The 20,439-nt window shown below is 46.2% G+C and overlaps 1 protein-coding gene across 2 annotated transcripts; it reads left to right on the top strand.

Moving 5' to 3' along the window:
- The first annotated feature begins 894 nt into the window (after window positions 1–894).
- GML (glycosylphosphatidylinositol anchored molecule like) lies at window positions 895–19,046 on the top strand. 2 transcript variants are annotated; one of them, XM_028095986.2, is made up of 4 exons: window positions 895–961; window positions 1,067–1,081; window positions 1,438–1,545; window positions 18,757–19,046. In XM_028095986.2, exons 1-4 carry the CDS (start codon window positions 895–897, stop codon window positions 19,044–19,046), a joined length of 480 nt encoding a protein of 159 aa, XP_027951787.1. The 2 variants fall into 2 exon arrangements, with proteins under 2 accessions (XP_027951787.1, XP_087879201.1); XM_088023075.1 differs by lacking the exon at window positions 1,067–1,081.
- The last annotated feature ends 1,393 nt before the right edge of the window (window positions 19,047–20,439 follow it).

Raw genomic sequence — 20,439 nt, 5'->3', positions numbered from 1 at the left:
TCCCCCTCCGGGCAGGCGACACCCCCACCCCCCTGCAGAGATGCATCCCCCTGAGCACTGATGACTGATCCTGACCCTGAAAAGGCAGATGGGGCATCCAGGGAGACGAGCTGCTGGGGCAGGGGAGGCGGTTTCCGAAGGACCCTGGGCACACAGCGTTGGGGGTGCAGGTGGGGCCCCATGGGAACATAGTACAGAGGCAGGCACTGCCCGGTGCCTTGGGGGCCGTCGTGGAGCAGAGCGCCAGGGTCTGGGCTCAGCTGTGGGGTCCCCAGCCCCTCCGTGGCCTGCACTTCGGGGCCACCTGATTCCACAGAGGCGGGGCGGCTAGCAGAACGTTCCTGGCGCGCACGGTGGCCCGCGTGCAAGGGAGGCTTCTGGCATCTTCCCTTCCCCCCACGTTTGTCCAGATGCTGGTGGGAGCAGGGAACACCCGGTGGACAATGTTCTGGCACTTTCCCCAAGTTGCTCTTGTCATCAACGCGTACATAAGGAGAAGCACCTGGGGGCGCATGGACCTCGGGTGAGCTCCGGGTGGAGGCGGCCCCAGGGCCTGGCTGTCTTGGCGGAACTCTGCCTGTTGGAGCGCAGGCAGGATGACTTCCTGCAAGATGAAGGCAGGAGTGACGAAGGCTTCCTACTGGGAAAGGCCTATCCCCCAGTCCCTGTGTGGAGCAGCTTGGGGCCCTGCAGGGCGGGGATGCAGGTGCAGGTGGGGAGAGGAGCTGAGAGGTGCGTGCGGGACCTGGTGCATGCTGACCCTCCTTGAGGAGCCCTGTTCGCTGCTCATGTGGGTCTGGCAGACACACATCCTGTGAGGGGCGCTCTGTAGATATGGAGCCTGCTGACATGCACCCTGTGTCTCCTCACCTATAGGTTCAAGTTCAAGAAATGATGCTTCTCTGTGCCTTGCTCCTAGCCGTTGGCTGGCCGTTGGTCAGCAATCAAAATATATCAGCTTGTAAGTATTAGCCCCCTGGCTGTCTGGGAGGCAATAAGAATTTATGTGTTATCCAGGGTCAGAGAAAGAATTTGAGTGGAATTTCTGTCATCTTAGCCAGCGGAGCCGTCCGTCTTCAGTGCAATTGGTGGGCACGGGGTGGATTTGGAAGTGTCCCTGAGCTAGGAGAGGGTCAGGAGGGGTTTTCTAGATGAGGCCCTTCCTCTTCTGGAGTGGGCAGGAGTGGCTGAGTCCAGCGACATCTGGGAGGGCACTGGCCTTTTAGGACGGTCAGGCTTCCTTGGACAGATGAAGCTTATCTGCAGAGTGCAGGGTTCCCTCACTTGGTCTCTGGGAACAGGAGCAACTCCTGGCTTCTGCCTATAGCAGTGTGTCCTTTAAGGCAGGGGGAAGGGGTCACCCGCCAGGGGAGGGTGTAACCGGCTGGTAACAGGGCAGAAAACGCTGTAGCCTGATGCTGCTTAGTTTTCTCTCAGGGACCTACAATTTGAAATGCCATGAGTGTTCCATCATCAACACCTTCAACTGTCCAAATCTGAGAACATGTGCCTATGAAGTAAGGCGCTGTCTGATAGTCTCTATTCGTAAGTACCTGTCTTTCCTACGCCTTGTGATTTAGTGAGTTTCAGGGAGCAGGTCCAATCTGTTCTTCCTCTGCACCCAGCCCCATGGCCCTTGGCCTGCACTGCCCCCATCCTGGGAGCACATCCCAGGCACTAGGCTCAGCCCCAGGAAAGGGTAGTGTGCACCATCTTGGAGAACCCCATAATCTGCAAGGTCGGGCTGCAGTGTGCACACCTCCTGAGATGTGTCCAGGGGCCAGGGGGATGGTTGCACCTCTAGGGCTCCACCCCCCTGTCAGGCCTTGGTCACAGGGGTTGACACCCCTGGGTAACCTGGGTGATTCCTCGTGGCCCGTTTGATTCTGGCCGTCTTAGCAGAGGGCTTCCAGCTAAGCAGACCCAGGAAGTGGACGTACCAGGGACTTGTCAGGACAGCGCCTACCTCACACAGAAGCCACGGTCAAGTGTGGGCTTAGGCAGAAAGGTCAGGCAGAGCGTCCTTTCAGGATGCTCTTGCCTCTCATTCAGAGGCTCTCGTGCCCTGAGAAATGTGTCCCACTCCCCTGAAGAACGTGAACAGCCAGAGGCCAGTGACCACTCGCTTACCCTGGGAGCTGCAGCCACAGTAGGGACTGGGAAGGGAGGCAGAGGCCTTGTCTTGGGCCCTGCTCAGGGCCTGTCCTCCAGCCCCTGTTCTTCCCCAGCGTCCCTATGAATCTTCACGTGCCATTCTGTGTTCGAAGCACCCTGCAAAACAGTCCTCTTACTGCCACCTCTTGGTTGTACCAAGTGCCGATGCCCGCACTGGGGACTCGGGCAGGAACTAGGATCTGTCCTTTGTTCCTGCAGGGGGCACCTACGGTGTGCAGGTCTCAGCCTCTCAGTAATGTGGCGATGTGGCTGGAATGGTCCTCATGGTTCTTAATAGGATTGCAAGAGGCCCTCAGCAGTAACCATCAGGGGACTTTGAAATGACAGGGGTTGTCACTTACAAGTCTGGAGCTTACGAGGCGCTCCTGGAGGCACACAGCGATGTACTGGGTAGTAGAGACAGAGGGCATGGGCTGGGACTTCTGCTTTTATTGGGGTCAAGGGTGGGGACCCAGGGTTTCTTGGGCCCATCTTTTATGGGTGAATTTAAAACATGACAGTTGGGGGGGTGGCGCCTGGGTGGCTCAGTTGTTAAGCATCTGCCTTCGGCTCAGGTCATGGTCCCAGGGTCATGGGTTCGAGCCCTGATCGGGCTCCCTGCTCAGCGGGAAGGCTGCTTCTCCCTCTGCCACTCCCCCTGCTTGTATTCTCTCTCTCACTGTGTCTCTCTCTCTCTCAAATAAATAAAATCTTAAATAAATAAGTAAAACATGAGAGTAGGAATTGAAAGCGCAGGAAGAGAAAACACAGGACACCCAAGTGATCACCTATGGAAACCAACCAAGATCCCTAAAGCAAAGGAGCCGGGGGGGGGGAGGTGTGGGCTTCTTGCTCTTTATCTCGTCCAGTGGCTGGTGACTCGTTTATTCCAGACAGCCATCTTTGAAGTGGATGGCTTAGCAGTCATGGCTTGTGTGGCACTTGCATTACAAAAGGAGAAAAGACCCACCATCAGGGCTACACTCCCTCTGGGAGACCTGGATGAGTTGTGCATCCACACGTTGGAATGACTGCTCCTGAAGTGGGCTGTGGACTCTGCTTCCAAGCACCTCACCCTCTATGGCTCTGGGGTAGACTTGGCCCAGAGAGAACTTGCCTGAGGTCTGCAGGGCTGAGGTGAAGCAGAGACTTGCTCTGGAAGGTCGCTGTGGTTTTCCACAGTGTGGACAGCAGGGGACTCCGGCGTCTCCTCACTTTATCCTGCTGCACGTCCATCCCTTCATCCCCGTTGCCGGGCCTTTTGGCCAAGAGCCCTTCCTTTTTTTTTTTTTTTAATAGTTATGTTAATCACCATACATTACATCATTAGTTTTTGATGTAGTGTCCCATGATTCATTGTTTGTGTATAACACCCGGGGCTCCATGCAGAACGTGCCTTCTTTAATACCCATCACCAGGGTAACCCATCCTCCCCCCCCACCCTTCTAGAACCCTCAGTTTTACTGAGTCCATTGTCTGTCATGGTTCGTCTCCCCCACCTCCGGTTTCCCCCGCTTCACTATTCCCCTCCTGTTATCTTCTTCTTTTTCTTCCTTTTTTATTTTTAGCATATATTGTATTATTTCAAAGGTACAGCTCTGTGATTCAACAGTCTTGCACAATTCACAGCGCTCACCATACCACATACCCTCCCCAATGTCTATCACCCAGCCACCCCATCGCTCCCACTCCGACCACTCCAGCAACCCTCAGTTTGTTCCTGAGATTAAGAATTCCTCATATCAGGTCATATGATACATGTCTTTCCCTGATTGACTTATTTCGCTCAGCATAACACCCTCTAGTTCTATCCACATCATTGCAAATGGCAAGATCTCATTCCTTTTGATGGCTGCATAATAGTCCATTGTGTATATATACCACCTCTTCTTTATCCATTCATCTGTCAATGGACACCTTGGCTCTTTCCACAGTTTGGCTATTGTGGACATTGCTGCTATAAACATCGGGGTGCATGTACCCCTTCAGATCCCTACATTTGTATCTTTGGGGTAAATACCAAGTAGTGAAATTGCTGGATCGTAGGGTAGCTCTATTTTCCCCTGTTTGAGGAACCTCCATACTGTTTTCCAGAGTGGCTGCACCACTTTTCATTCCCACCAACAGTGTAGGAGGGTTCCCCTTTCTCCGCATCCCCGCCAACCTCTGTCATTTCCTGACTTGTTAATTTTAGCCATTCTGACTGGTGTGAGTTGATATCTCATTGAGGTTTTGATTTGGATTTCCTTGATGCCGAGCGATGTTGAGCACTTTTTCATGCATCTGTTGGCCATTTGGATGTCTTCTTTGGAAAAATGTCTGTTCATGTCTTCTCCCAGTTTCTTGATTGGGTCATTTCTTCTTTGTGTGTCCAGTTTAAGAAGCTCTTTATAGATTTTGGATACTAGCCCTTTATCTGATATGTCATTTGCAAATATCTTCTCCCATTCTGTCGGTTGTCTTTTGGTTTTGTTGACTATTTCTTTTGCTGTGCAAAAGCTTTTTATCTTAATGAAATCCCAATAGTTCATTTTTGCCTTTGCTTCCTTTGCCTTTGGTGATGTTTCTAGGAAGAAGTTGCTGCAGCTGAGGTCAAAGAGGTTGCTACCTGTATTTTCTCTTAGGATTTTGATGGACTTCTGTCTCACATTTAGGTCTTTCAACCATTTTGAGACTGTTTTCGTGTGTGGTGTAAGGAAATGGCTCAGTTTCATTCTTCTGCATGTGGCTGTCCAGTTTTCCCAACACCATTTGTTGAAGAGACTGTCTTTTTTCCTTTGGACATTCTTTCCTGCTTTGTCAAAGATTAGTTGACCCTAGAGTTGAGGGTCCATTTCTGGGCTCTCTATTCTGTTCCATTGATCTACGTGTCTGTTTTTGTGCCAGTACCATACTGTCTTGATGATGCCAGCTTTGTAATAGAGCTGGAGGTCCGGAATTGTGATGCCGCCAGCTTTGCTTTTCTTTTTCAACATTCCTCTGGCTATTCGGGGTCTTTTCTGGTTCCATACAAATTTTAGGATTATTTGTTCCATTTCTTTGAAAAACGTTCATGGTATTTTGATGGGGATTGCATTGAATGTGTGGATTGCTTTAGGTAGCATTGATATCTTCACAATGTTTGTTCTTCCAATCCATGAGCATGGAACGTTTTTCCATTTCTTTGTGTCTTCCTCAATTTCTTTCATGAGTATTTTATAGTTTTCTGAGTACAGATCCTTTGCCTCTTTGGTTAGATTTATTCCTAGGCATCCTATGGTTTTGGGTGCAATTGTAAATGGGATCGACTCCTTAATTTCTCTTTCTTCTGTCTTGTGGTTGATGTATAGGAATGCCACTGATTTCTATGCATTGAATTTATATCCTGCCACTTGACTGAATTTCGTGTATGAGTTCTAAAGCAGTTTCGGGGTGGAGTCTTTTGGGTTTTCCACAGAAAGTGTCATATCATCTGTAAAGAGTGAGTGTTTGATTTCTTCTTTGCTGATTTGGATGCCTTTGATTTCTTTTTGTTGTCGGATTGCTGTGGCTAGGACTTCTAGTACTATGTTGAATAGCAGTGGTGATAGTGGACATTCCCGCCTCATTCCTGACCTTAGAAGGAAAGCTCTCAGTTTTTCCCCATTGAGAATGATTTTCGCCGTGGGTTTTTCATAGATGGCTTTTATGATCTTGAGGTATGTACCCTCTATCCTTATACTCTGAAGAGTTTTGATCAAGAAAGGATGCTGTACTTTGTCAAATGCTTTTTCTGCATCTACTGAGAGGATCATATGATTCTCGTTCTTTCTTTTGTTAATATATTGTACCACGTTGATTGATTTGTGGAAGTTGAACCAAACTTGCAGCCCAGGGATAAATCCCACTTGGTCGTGGTGAATAATCCTTTTAATGTACTGTTGTATCCTATTGGCTAGAATTTTGGTGAGAATTTTTGCATCCGTTTTCATCAAGGATATTGGTCTATAATTCTCCTTTTTGATGGGGTCTTTGTCTGGTTTTGCGATCAAGGTAAGGCTGGCCTCATAAAATGAGTTTGAAAGTTTCCCTTCCATTTCTATTTTTTGGAACAGTTTCAGAAGAATAGGTATTAATTCTTCTTTAAATGTGTGGTAGAATTCCCCTGGGAAGCCATCTGGCCCTGGGCTTTTGTTTGTTGGGGGATTTTTGATGACTGCTTCAATTTCCGTAGTGGTTATAGGTCTGTTCAGGTTTTCTATTTCTTCCTGGTTCAGTTTTGGTAGTTGATACATCTCTAGGAATGCATCCATTTCTTCCAGGTTATCTAATCTGCTGGCATATAGTTGCTCATAATATGTTCTTATAATTGTTTTATTTCTCTGGTGTTGGTTATGATCTCTCCTCTTTCATTCATGATTTTGTTGATTTGGGTCATTTCTCTTTTCTTTTTGATAACTCTGGCCAGGGGTTTATCAATCTTGTTAATTCTTTCAAAGAACCAGCTCCTAGTTTCGTTGATCTGTTCTACTGTTCTTTTGGTTTCTACTTCACTGATCTCTGCTCTGATCTTTATTATTTTTCTTCTCCTACTGGGTTTAGGCTTTATTTGCTGTTCTTTCTCCAGCTCCTTTAGGTGGAGGGTTAGGTTGTGTATTTGAGACTTTTCTTGTTCCTTGAGAAAGGCTTGTATTGCTATATGCTTTCCTCTTAGGACTGCCTTTGCTGTATCCCAAAGATTTTGAACAGTTGTGTTTTCATTTTCATTTGTTTCCGTGATTTTTAAAAATTCTTCTTTAATTTCCTGGTTGACCCATTCATTCCTTAGTAGGATGCTCTTTAGCCTCCATGTATTTGAGTTCTTTCCGACATTCCTCTTGTGACTGAGTTCTAGCTTCAAAGCATTGTGGTCTGAAAATATGCAGGGAATGATCCTAATCTTTTGGTGCCAGTTGAGACCTGATTTGTGACCTAGGATGTGATCTATTCTGGAGAATGTTCCATGGGCACTAGAGAAGAATGTGTATTCTGTTCCTTTGGGATGGAATGTTCTGAATGTTCTGAATATGTCTGTGAAGTCCATTTGGTCCAGTGTGTCATTTAAAGTCTTTATTTCCTTGTTGATCTTTGCTTAGCTGATCTATCCATTTCAGTGAGGGGGGTGTTAAAGTCCCCCACTATTATTGTATTGTTGTCGATGTGTTTCTTTGCTTTTGTTGTTAACTGGCTTCTATAATTGGCTGCTCCCATGTTAGGAGCATAGAAATTTACAATTGTTAGATCTTGTTGGATAGACCCTTTAGGATATAGTGTCCTTCTTCATCTCTTAGTACAGTCTTTGTTTTAAAATCTAATTTGTCTGATATAAGGATTGCCATCCCAGCTTTCTTTTGGTGTCCATGAGCATGGTAAATGGTTTTCCACCTCCTCACTTTCAATGTGGGGGTGTCTTTGGGTCTAAAAGGAGTCTCTTGCAGACAGCATATCGATGGGTCTTGTTTTTTATTCCAGTCTGATAGCCTGTGTCTTTTGACTGGGGCATTGAGCCCATTTACATTCATGGCAAAAACTGAAAGATATGAGTGTAGTGCCATTGTATTGCCTGTAAGGTGACTGTTACTGTATATTGTCTGTGTTCCTTTCTGGTCTGTGTTGCTTTTAGGCTCTGTCTTTGCTTAGAGGACCCCTTTCAATATTTCTTGTAGGGCTGGTTTCATGTTTGCAAATTCCTTGGTTTTTGTTTCTCTTGGAAGCTTTTTATCTCTCCTTCTATTTTCAATGACAGCCTAGGTGGATATAGTATTCTTGGCTGCATATTTTTCTGATTTAGTGCTCTGAATATGTCATGCCAGTCCCCTCTGGCCTGCCAGGTCTCTGTGGATAGGTCTGTTGCCAATCTAATGTTTCTACCAGTGTAGGCTACATATCTCTTCTCCCGAGCTGCTTTCAGGATTTTCTCTTTGTCTCTGAGACTCGTAAGTTTTACTATTAGATGTCGGGGTGTCGTCCTATTTTTATTGATTTTGAGAGGAGTTCTCTGTGCCTCCTGGATTTTGATGCCTGTTTCCTTCCCCACATTAGGGAAGTTCTCTGCTATAATTTGGTCCAATATACCCTCTGCCCCTCTCTCTCTTTCTTCTTCTTCTGGGATCCCAACTATTCTAATGTTGTTTCGTCTTATGGTATCGTTTATCTCTCAAATTCTGCCCTCGTGATCCAGTAGTTGTTTCTCTCTCTTTTTCTCAGCTTCTTTATTTTCCATCATTTGGTCTTTTATATCACTGATTCTCTCTTCTGCCTCATTTATCCTAGCAGTTAGCGCCCCCATTTTTGATTGCACCTCATTAATAGCCTTTTTGATTTCAACTTGGTTAGATTTTAGTTCTTTTACTTCTCCAGAAAGCGTTTCTCTAATAACTTCCACGCTTTTTTCAAGCCCAACTAGTATCTTTAAAATCATCACTCTGAACTCTTAGTTGCGACATCGTACTAAGGTTTGTATTGAGTAGATCCCTGGCAGTCAGTACTGCCTCTTGTTCTTTTTGTTGGGGTGATTTTTCCGTCTTTTCATTTTGTCCAGAGGAGAATAGATGAATGAGAGAACAAAATGCTAACAGGGTAACCACATCCCCAGAAAATATACTCTAAACAAATCAGAAAAGACTTGAAGCTGGGGGGAAAGAAAGGGAAAGGAAAAAAAAAGAAAAAAAAAAGAAAAAGAAAGAAAAAGATAAAAACAAAAACAGAACAAAACAAAACAGAATATGATCAAATATGATCAGGCTGGTGCATAGATCACTGCCACACACTAGATTTTGGGTGTATTTTGGTCTGTTAGAAGAAAGTGCCTCCCAAAATTTTAAAGAAAGAAAAACTTATATATGTATAAAAATAAGGGTTAATACGATGAAGGGAAGGAATGTGACTGTAAAGATGAAAATTATAAGAAACTTTATAGAAGGAATTGATGAGATAAGAAGTTGTGTGAAAAAAGAAGAGGATTTTTTAAAAAACGGAAAAGGAGAGAATGTGATCAGGCAGGAGAGTAGAACAAAGTCATACACTATTTAGGGTATATTTTGATCTGTTAGAACAAACGTATCTCAAAATTTTAAAGAGAGAACAACTTATATATATATGCCAAAAATAAGGGTAACTACTATAAAGGGATAGAATATGACTCTAAAAATGAAAAATAAAAATGTTTTTTTAAAAAAGGGATTGATAAGATGTTGGTTGAAAAGGGGAAAAAGAAAAATTCACAAAAAAGTTAAAAAAATTAACTTTGAAAAACTAAAGAATCATGGTAAAAAAAGCCATGAATTCTATGTGCAGTATTCCCCTAGCGCTGGAGTTATCCCGTTCTCCTTGATCGGTAAACTTGGTCTTGGCTTGCTGGCTGTTCGTGTTGATCTTCTGGGGGAGGGGCCTGTTGCCGTGGTTCCCAAATGTCTTCACCGGAGGCGGAATTGCCCCGCCCTTGTCTGTCCAGGCTAAGTAATCTGCTCGGGTTTGCTCTCGGGAGCTTTTGTTCCCTGCAAGCTCTCGGTACAGCTTTGGAGGATGAGAGTGAAAATGGTGGCTTCCCAATCTCCGCCCGGAGGAGCGGAGAACTTGGGGCCCCGCTCCTCAGTGCGCCCCCAGAGAAAAGCAGTCAGTCACTCCCATCTCCCCGATCTCCAGCTGCACTCTGTGCTCACCGGCCTGTGACCGAGCATTTCTGTCTCTGGCACCCGACCCCGTGTGGAGTCTCCAAACCCAGCAGATCTCTGCCGTGCGCTCCCGCGCCGCTCCTCCCAGGGGAGGAAGGGAGACTCCCCGGATCTGCCGCTTGTTGGGTCCCTGCTGGAGGAGCAGTGGCCCGACTGGGCCGCGGATCACAGTTTATGGCAAACCTGAGCTGAGAGCCCGCGCCTCGGCTCTGTCTCTGCAGCCGGGTTCCCCGCTCCGATACCTGGGAGCTCTGCCGCACTCAGGCACCCCCGGTCTTTCTGTGACCCCGAGGTTCCTGAGACCACACTGTCCCGCGAGGTTTCCACCCCCCGCTTAGCCACTGGAGTGACGTCCCTCAGCAGAGCCGACTTCTAAAAGGTCCGATTTTGTGCTCCGCGGCTCTATCACTTGCCAGAAGCGGCCAACGGAGGCCCCCTCCCCCGCCGTCTATCCTCCCGAATATCGCCTCGGATTCACTTCTCCGCACGTCCTACCTTCCACTAAGTGGTAGCCTTTCTGTTCAGACGGTTGTTGCTATTTTTTTCGTCGATCTCCTGTTGAGTTTGTAGGTATTCAGAATGGTTTGATCCCTATCCAGCTAAATCCCTGGGACCAGAGGAAATCCAGGTCTCCCACTCCTCTGCCATCCTGTTCCGCCCCCTCTCCCAAGAGTACTTCCTAAGAGCACAGTCGTTGCTTGGCTGCTGGGCTGCAGAGGCGACAGGTGTGTGGGCGAGCACTTTAGACATCTCTAAGAGTTCTCTCTGCATGGCCCGGAACGGGAGGGCAGAGAAGCATGGCGTCGATATTTTCCTGCCAAGTGGGCTCTTTCCCCCAGCCTCAGCTCCAAGTAGTAGACCTGGTTCTGGACTATCCTTCTGATCACCAGCCTGCCCTTGATACACGTCCATCTCTCAGCTCCTCCCCCCAGTCATGGAAGCTAGAACACCTGGATTTAATAACTGACCCCCATAGGGCTCCAGGGGCTCAGTTTTCCCGAGCGGCCCTGGTGGATACCGAAACAATGAGTTGACAAGAGCCTTCAGAGGGCTGGAATGCCTGCATATTTTCCCCTGCAGGATATTTGCTGACTTCTGGGGTTGTGCAAGTAAACGGAACACCTCTTCGGAAAAATTCTGAACCTCAGAGACTGAGCTTTGACCCACACTCAAACTCAGTGATGTCTCAGCAATGGACAGACACAGTACCCGGAACACAACAGAGACCCAGAAAGGGTTGCACTCACATATGCCCGAGTGATTTGGGGCAACGGTGCAAACATAGTCGGTGGGGGAAAGATAGCCTCTTCCACTTGATCGGGCAAAAGTGAATCTTGACCTAAACCTCAAATCGTATTCAAAAATTACCTCCAGAGGATCATGGGCTAAATGTAAAAGGTAAAATCTACCAACTTTTAGGAAAAGAGAGCACAGAGGAGAAAGTCGTTGGCATCTGTGGCTAGGCAACGAGGGCCTAGCCTTGGCGACAAAGCACGACCAATACGAAGGGAATTGGTGACATGGGACGTCCACCAGTGATCACTGTTTCCGTGTGGAAGGCCCTGTTCAGAAGAGGGAAAGGCAGGCTCCACACCGGGAGGAAAAGCGCGCAAACCACATATCCAACAGAAGACTGATGTCTCGAGCATACGCACAATCCAACAGCAGAAATGCAGCCGGTCTCATTTAAACGAGGCCAACGACACGAAGAGAGATTTCACCGATGTGGATTCACATGTAGCAGGTAAACCCGTGAACAGATTTTCAACATCTTTGGCCACTAGGATAATGAAGATTGACAAACAGTGTTAGATATCATGAATCAAGAGTGGCCAAACTAAAAAAGAGGGACCATCCCAAATGCTGGCGGGACGGTAAAGAAACCAGATTTTTTAAAAAAAAAATCTTATTTACCTACTTGACAGGCGTCCAGGTGTCCCTACATTCTCATTTTTTTAAAAGATTTTATTGATTTATTTGACAGAGAGACAGCGAGAGAGGGAACACAAGCAGGGGGAGTGGGAGAGGGAGAAGCAGGCCTCCCGCTGAGCAGGGAGCCCGATGTGGGACTCGATCCCAGGACCTGAGCCGAAGGCAGACGCTTAACGACTGAGCCACCCAGGCGCCCTACATTCTCATTTTAAAGCATGCCTCTATGAAGCAGAATATATTAATTTCTGTGTACTCTGAAAGTCTTGGGTTTCTAAGTGTAGCCATTTAAATGTTAATGCAAGTAATGGTATGTTAGGTTTTAAATTCCTTTTCTGTTAAACGTTTTCCTTTTGACAATTGTATATTGAAAGCAGTCGCAGGAAATACAGAAAGATCCTGTACAGCTTTACTCAGTCACTTCCAGTGATAACATCTTGCAAGACCATAGTTCACTGCCACAGCCAGGGCACTGGCTTTCAAAATAGTAAGGAGAAAGAACAGTCGTATCACCATAATCATCCCTCATATGGACGCACAGACATCTTTCCCACCTAAATGCCCTGCCATGGACCCACCTCCCCATGTGCACAAAACTAATCTGGGGTCCACTTCTGTAAGATGGTCATTTCAAGAATGGCCTCTAACAGGGACCATGGACCATGGAGTTTGCCTTTCTCGTGCAGCGTAATTACCTGGACATTCATTCAGGTGGATGTATCAATATCTGCTCTTTTTTACTGCCGAGGAATACCCACGGGGAGGATGTACCATGGTTTCTTTACCCTTTACGCACTGAAGAACACCCAGGATGAGTCTGGGGGTGTCGTGTTACAAATTAATCTGCCATCAACAACTATGCATTGTTTTATCTAATTACTCTGGGGGAAACCCTCAGAAGTCTAATTTTGGGGATGTATGGTAGCTGTGCGGTTCGTTTTTAGGAAACTGGACAGTGGTCCCCATCTTGGCTCCCCCATTTTTCATTGTCACTGGCAATGTATGAAAATCTGTTTTCTTGGGGCACCTGGGTGGTTCAGTTGTTGAACATCTGCCTTCGGCTCAGGTCATGGTCCCAGCGTCCTGGGATCGAGCCCTGATCGGGCTCCCGGCTCCGCCAGAAGCCTGCTTCTCTCTCTCCCTCTCCCCCTCCCCCTGCTTGTGTTCCTTCTCTGGCTGTCTCTCTCTGTCAAATAAATCAATAAAATCTTTTTTAAAAAATGAGACTGTAGGGACGCCTGGGTGGCTCAGTCAGTTAAGCGGCTGCCTTAGGCTCAGGTCATGATCTCAGGGTCCTGGGATCAAGTCCATGTCGGGCTCCCTGCTCAGGGGGGAGTCTGCTCCTCCCTCTGCCTGCCACTCCTCCTGCTTGTGCACAGTCTCTCTGACAAATAAATTTTTAAAAACTTTAAAAAAATAAAAAAATAAAATGAGAATGTAGGGGCTCCTGGGTGGCCCAGTTGGTTAAGCGTCTGCCTTTGGCTCAGGTCATGATCTCAGGGTCCTGGGTTCGAGCCCTGCGTCAGGCTCCCTGCTCGGCGGGTAGCCTGCCTCTCCCTCTCCTCCCCACCTGTGCTCTCTGTCACTCTCTCTCAAATAAATAATTAAAATCTTTATAAAATAATAAATAAAAGGAATGTAAAAAGGTTGAAAATAAAATATAGAACGTGGTATACAACTTAAATATTGGCCAAAGAAAGCTCTTCCGCCCACACTGAGGCAAAGGAACATTAAGACAAGAACGTCACTTGTGTGAAGAGCACCACTGTATGGAGAGGAAGGGGTAAGAAAACCTGGAAGAAACCACCGTGGAAATGCACACACGCCCAATCACAGGATGAAGATCCACACAGAAAAATCCTCCACAGAATTTAGGAACTGTAGGTAGATCCACAATGACAGCGTGATTGTCGTTAACACGTCTCTCCCCATAGCTTCTAGATGCCAGAGCAAGGAGGCAAAACTTACCGCAGCGGTACACCCCCGGTGGATGAAGTCTTTCTGTAAAGGATCAGGGAGGAAACGTGTGCAGCTCTGTAAGCCTTCTAGTCCTAATTGCAAGCACCCAGCACTGCCCGTGAGGAGGTGGAAGCCACCACAGAGGATGGGGACACATAGTGATCGTCCCTATGTCCCAACAAATCTTGACTGCTAGATGCAGCTGGTGGACTGGGGTCGTCCCGCGGGCTCTTGTTTGCCGGCCTCTGCTCCTGAAGGTCTGAACGATGCCATTTACAGACCAGGAGTAATCATTATATATATAGCAGCAGAGCCACGCATGAGCAAGTACCCACGCTTTACAAGGTCGCTTATGACGTTTGCAATAAGGACTGAAATTATTTAGAGTTCCTTCTCTGTTACGGTGGAATTAAACTAGAAATCATGACTCAGGAGAGAACTGGGAAATCCTCCACTTCTTAGGAATTACTACCAGTCACCAAAAGAGAAGCCACAACCGAAATGAGAAAATATTGAGGTCTCAACGATTAGAAAGCTATGACATGGGAAAATGAGTGGAGAGCAGGTAAAGCGGTGCCGAGAGCCAAATAGGGAACACTCCCGGCATCTAGTAGAGGACATAAAGGTGGAAAAGTCCCTAGGCTTCCACTCAGGAAGGTAGGAGGAGAATAGGAAATCCACCCAAAGCAATAGGAAGGAAATGTAAAGAGGATAGCAGAAATCCTTGAAATAGAAAGACAAAAACAACACAAACCAGATAAAATCCCCACAAAGCCAATAGCTGGTTCTTTGGACGGATTCATAGTATTGGTAAAACAGTAGGAGAAATCAAAGAGAGAAACATAAAATTCATAATTTCATTATCAGAAATGAAAAGGGAGGCATCCCTGAGACCGTACAGACCTTGTATAGATAATAAGAGCCACTATGAATAGCCTTCTTGTGATCAATCTGAGCTGCGCGATGAAATGAACAGTACCTTGAAAAACGCATTTTAACTACATCTGACCCACAATGACATCGTAAAGCCGAAGTGTCCCGACTCATTTCTGGAAAAACCTACCCAAGTAGAGAGTGCTTTTCTGGCAAATTCCCCACTAGCTTTAAGGGAGAAATCGGCCCAATCTTACACAAACGCTTCCAGAGAAAAACAAGGAGGATTGCTCCCCAACACATTCCCCCTGCCTGATGACAGCCTCACCCCAACCCAAAAGCCCAGCAAAGACATCGGAAGAATGGAAACCACAGATGATCCTCTCTTATGACTAGAGATTTAAAAATACTACCCAAATCGGAATAGAATCCTACTGTCGATAAGTTATGCCCCACCCAATGTGATGCAGTATCCTGCATGGGGTCGTGGAACAGGAAAAGAATGTTAAGGAAAAATGAACGAAATCTGAATAAAGTGTGGAGTTGAGTTAATAAGACTTTATCGGCGGTCATTCATTGTGTTTGACAGATGTGCCATAGGACAGTAAGTAATGAGAGACTAGAGGGGATTGGGTGTGAGGTGTGTAGAACACACACACACACAATCAGGCAATGGCCTGGATACAAGGTCAGTACTCCAAAATCAGTTCAAAAAAAATCAATTGTATTTTTATGCAACAACAAATTCAAAATGAAATTTTCAAGAAACCCGTAGCATTTTAAAAAGCACCGCAATACCCAGAAAGAAATGCAAGCAGATCTCTCCAAGATTTCCACATCGAAACAGCAAAAATGCAATTGAAATGGAAGATTAAATAAACGGATACACCAGGCTTATGGATGGTGAAACCTGGTAGGGGTAAGGTGGCTGTTCTCCCCAAATTAATCGAAAACTTCCATGATATTCCAGTCAGAGTCTCAGCAGGTCAATGTGTGTGAGTGTGTGTGTGTCTGCATGTGCGCCCGCACATTTGCGAGTGGGTGTGCCCGTTGATTCCAAATATCCGAAAGTTTATGGAAATATGAAGGGCTAGGAATGTCCAAGGCAATCGTGTGGAAGAGGAGAAAAGCTGGAGGACTTGCACTCTTAACTCTCAAGATTATATCATTTCGTCAGTCATTTTGACAGTCTGATGTTGGTGTCATGGTTGAAAACTAGACCTATCGAGGAGAAAAGAGATCTCACAGGTGTCTAGTTACGTGCTTTCTGACAAGGTTGGCCCTGCAGGGATTGGGGAAAGATGCTTGTCTGTACTCAACACTGGTGGGTAGATGAGATCTTATTTGCTGTATTTACTTTACACAAAAGAAGCAGCTTCAGGTGCTTTGTGGATCTCCATATAAATACTAAAAGAGCCAGGGGCTACTAGGTATTTATCCAAAGAACACAAATATAGTGATTTGAAGGGGCACATGCACCCCAATGTTTATAGCAGCAGTGTCCACAATACCCAAAATATGGAAAGCGCCCAGATGTGGATCGACAATGAACGGATAAAGAAGATGTGGTCTCTATGTACAATGGAATATTACTCAGCCACCGAAAGAATGAAATCTTGCCAATTGCAACGACGTGGATGTAATTAGAGGGTATTAACCAAGTGAAATAAGTCAGAGAAAGACAATACCATATGATCTCACTCATACGTGGAATTTAAGAAACAAAACAGGTGAATGTAGGGGAAGAGAAGGGAACATAAAATAAGATGAAAGCAGAGAGGAAAGCAAACCATAAAAGACTCTAACTGTAGGAAAGAAACTGAAGGTTGCTTAATGGGAAGTGGGTGGGGGATGGGGTAACTGGGAGACGGGCATTAAGGAGGGCACTTGCTATGATGAGCACTGGGTGCTGTATGCTACTGATGAATAATTAAATTCCACCTCTACAACTAATAATACACTACGTTACCTATATTGAATTTAAGTAAAATTTTTAAAAACGTTAGTTGAAAGATGCCTTCTAGTGGTGCCTGGTTGGCTCCAATCAGTTAAACTTCTGCATTCGGCTCAGGTCATGATCCCAGCGTTCTGGGATTGAACCCCTCATCGGGCTCCCTGCTCGGCAGGGGAGTCTGCTTCTCCCTCTGCCTCTCCCCCAGCTTGTGTGTGCAATCACTCTCTCTCTCTCAAATAAAAAAATAAAATCTTTTTCAAAAGATGCTTTCTAAAATAAATTTAAAAAAAGAAAAGGGTAGTTTTGTTTTTTAAAGAGAAATGGGGAAGAATATCTTTGTATTGTAGGATAATTACGAATTTAAGAAAACCGAACAGTATAGTGCCGGTTACGTGTGGGAAAAGTGGCAAATGGAATTACATAAAAATTCACAACTCCTAGCCACGAGAAGATATGGAAAGACTGTGAAAACGATGCCACAGATGAAGAGAAAGCCCGTCAAAACACTGTCTGCGCAGGAGCTTGTGTTCAGTATATAGAATGAACTTCATCCTATGAATGAACAATTGAACAAGCAGATCATTGGGTAGAAATTCGAGCAAAAAGGCTTGAAGGCTGTTTACGAGAAAATGATATCCAAATGGGTAATAAATCTACAAAAAGATGCTCAACATCATTGTTTTTGTTGGAAACGCAATTCAAAACCATGATACGGTAACCCCCCAAAATGATTAAACATTCACAAATGACCACTCGTGTGGTGGCAGGATTTCAAAGTGTACATGATCCTTTGGAGTGTAAATAGGTACAACCGTTCTGGAAAACTCTTCAGCAGCATCTGCTAAAGCCATATACATGCATCGTAAAGACTCAGCGTTACCACCTATAAAGAACTCACACATGCTCACCTCAAGATGAGGACAAGAATATTCCTTGCAGCACTCTTTGGGGATAGACAAAAGCCAGAAACAATCCTAATGTCCATCAACCATCAACCGTGGAATATTCATCAGTGGAAAAGTATACAACTATGAGAGTAAACAATGTAGAACGGGGGCCATAGCAGGGGTGGAGAGAGAAAAACACAAAGCAGAGAAAACACAAAGTAGAGAAAAGAAGCCAGACACCAAAAGAAACAATGCAGGATTTCATAATCACAAAGTTCAACAACAGACAAAATTAACATACAGGCTTTCAAATCAAGACACTTCTTATCTTTGGCCTTGGCTGCTTATAGTGCCTGATGGAGGGACAGAAGCAGGAAACAAGGGTTTTCATCCAGTTCTGTTTCTGGACCTTGATGTTGGTGATATGGTTAGGAGCAGCACTTCATGAAAAGCCACTCGGCAGTCGACTTATGAATATGCACTCTGCAGTACAGTACTGAACTTTCTAAAGTCCGTTACACGGCAAATAAAGAAAAGCAAGTGACTGGAGCCAGTTGTTCATTCCTTCTCTTTAACCCCAGAGCCATGAGTGGATACATCAACTGTGGCAAGTTCCAGGGAGAAAGTATGGTGTAAACACTGGGGTCACCAGGGGAACAGAACTCATGAATGAGAGCCGAGGAATTGAACTGAAGGACTCTCGAAGGAGGCCTCAGATGGAGCCTTGCTCCAGTGGCATTTGTTGGCCGAGGCTATTGGGTGTGCCCACCAGGGAAGGTCATCACAGTAGTTGTGGGACCTCCGGGGGACAGAGCGCCCAGTCTGTGCTGGGGAGCAGGTTGGCATTAAGCGTGCATCGACGTTTATATGTTGGGCCGGGAGCTGGGAACATCTGGCCAAGGGGCCACTCTAACTGCAGAAACTCAGGTGAGGGCCACACTTCCAGGGGCACTCCACTTCAGGGGCTGTGTGATCCTGTGGGACACAAGCAATTGTATTTATAGAGCCCTGGAATTCTTGGGACAAATAACGAACAGGGCATTTCATGTGTACAGCTATGTGCCAAGGTGCCATCCTACTATTTAGGGAGAGCCCGAGGCAGAGGCGAGGTGGCAGTGTAGACAGAAAAACATCTCCAGAAGTTGTTCAAGGAGGAACCAGACCCTCTAGTGGCCTTACTTGGACATTCTTTATCAGTGAAGAATTCTAGGCAACGTAGCATTTGCGGATGTAGAATGTGGGCATGGAGCTAGTTAGTACTGGGTGAAGTGTGCTTTGATATTTGCAAGTAGAAAACTGAAATCAATGATTTTCTTCTCTGTATCTCTAGGTTTGAATGTTCGGGAACTATACGTTTACAAGAACTGCACATCCAACTGCACTTTTTTATATCCATCCGAAACACCTCCTGAAGCCCCGAGAATCCTTAAAACTAATAGTTTTTATTTTGTTCATTGTTGTAATTCTATGAGTTGCAATGACGGAGGACCTACTAATTTCGAGAGGGATATCCTACCTGATTATACAATTGAGGAGGAGTTAGAGGGAACTGTGCGCCTGGGAGAGTCAACATTTTTCCTGAGCGTTGCCTCCATCCTAGTCAGCAATACACTGACATGAGAAGCCCTCTTGGAGGGCCTGATCTCTCCCCCCATTCCTCAGAGCAAGTTCACTCTCCTTTCCTCCCTTGTGAGCGGGGACCCTGACCCACACGCCTCCCAGTTGGCCGGTTACCCCTTTAAGCTTATTTCAAGAGAGAAATAAAGAACATCATTGTTTGGGTACTGCTTACCCGGAGATTTCTTTGTGGTTTTAGCGTTTGATCTGTTCGTTCCTCTTTAGACATCATCTCACAAGTAAACCAAAACCTCTTGCCACTTTAGCATACAGAGATCGAGTCTTCGAATGAAAAGCAGAACAGTTACAGGGGACAGTGCATGTGTCGGCTGAAAGAGCAATCCCAGCTGTGCCCAGACCACAGGCAGCTGAGGCCACCTGAGGCTCCATGCTTCCGGTTTCAGGTCGGGACGATGGTCGCAGGAGGGTGCTTGGCGACAAGGTAGCACATAGACAATGAGCGCCTGACATTGGACACTGTGCCCGGTGCCTTTGTGTGGGTCAGACCAGTCGTGCGTGAACCAGAGTCCTCCGTCAAAATGGCACCTGTCTTCACGCCGGCGAGAGGTTTCCTCACCTGCTGACCTCTGAGAAGGGTAAGGGGCTGAGGGCCAGCTGGTGAGCGCCTTGAAATGGCAGGGGGACTCTTGGGCTGCTGCTGTCATTCTCATTGCACACAGGGTCCGGGTCAGAAAAGAGACGTGAAGGGAGCACAAGAGCTACACCTTCTTTTGCCCTGTCCTCTCCTCCTTCTTAAACTTGATTTTAAATTAGATAGAATCCACACAACAGAAAATTCGTCATTTCAAAGTGTGTAATTTGGTCTTTTTTACTATATTCACCATGCTGTGCAGCCATCACCACCGTCGAATTCCGGAACATTTTGCAGCCCAAAGGGAAATCCTGCTTCGACAAACAGCCAGTCACTTTAGGACCTGTCTTGCAAGGTAGGCAGATATTTCTGCAAGAAAGAGGAAAAGTGTTTGCAAACAGAGTGAGATTTCAGTGAGGCTGTGCCACACGTTGTCAGCCCCGTGCTCCCCCAGGAGCACCATGACAGCGTGCGACAGGGTGCTCAGATTATGACCAGTCAGGAGGCTGATACTGTTTCAGTCTTTCCTTTTTTGAAACAAAAATAACCACAAACATGGAAAAAAGAATATGCATGCCTGAGCTGGACATCTTCAAAATCCAGAAACGAGTAGAATGACGGGCAAGGGAGCAGCCAGCCCAGCAGCCCCTGCGGGTCAGGGAGGGTCCGGTTCTATGGGGGAAAGGATGTGAGGCATAGGACCCAAGCAGGATTAGAAGTTGCGATTGGAACCCCACTGAAGGGCAGGACTTTTTTTTTTTTAGGATTTTATTTATTTCAGAGCAAGAGAGAGCAGGAGCTGGG

The sequence above is a fragment of the Eumetopias jubatus genome, unplaced genomic scaffold (genome assembly GCF_037043125.1).
Source record: "Eumetopias jubatus isolate StellerSeaLion01/CBP00866 unplaced genomic scaffold, mEumJub1_p1.0 scaffold_4, whole genome shotgun sequence".
NCBI lineage: Eukaryota > Metazoa > Chordata > Mammalia > Carnivora > Otariidae > Eumetopias > Eumetopias jubatus.
This window is presented reverse-complemented; position numbering and strand designations above follow the sequence as displayed.

Excerpts from the sequence above, each read along its gene's own strand:
- GML (XM_028095986.2), top strand. The coding sequence starts at position 895 with ATGCTTCTCTGTGCCTTGCTCCTAGCCGTTGGCTGGCCGTTGGTCAGC. Across the intron at positions 1,546-18,756 it reads CTGTCTGATAGTCTCTATTC|GTTTGAATGTTCGGGAACTA; the intron begins GTAAGTACCTGT and ends CTGTATCTCTAG.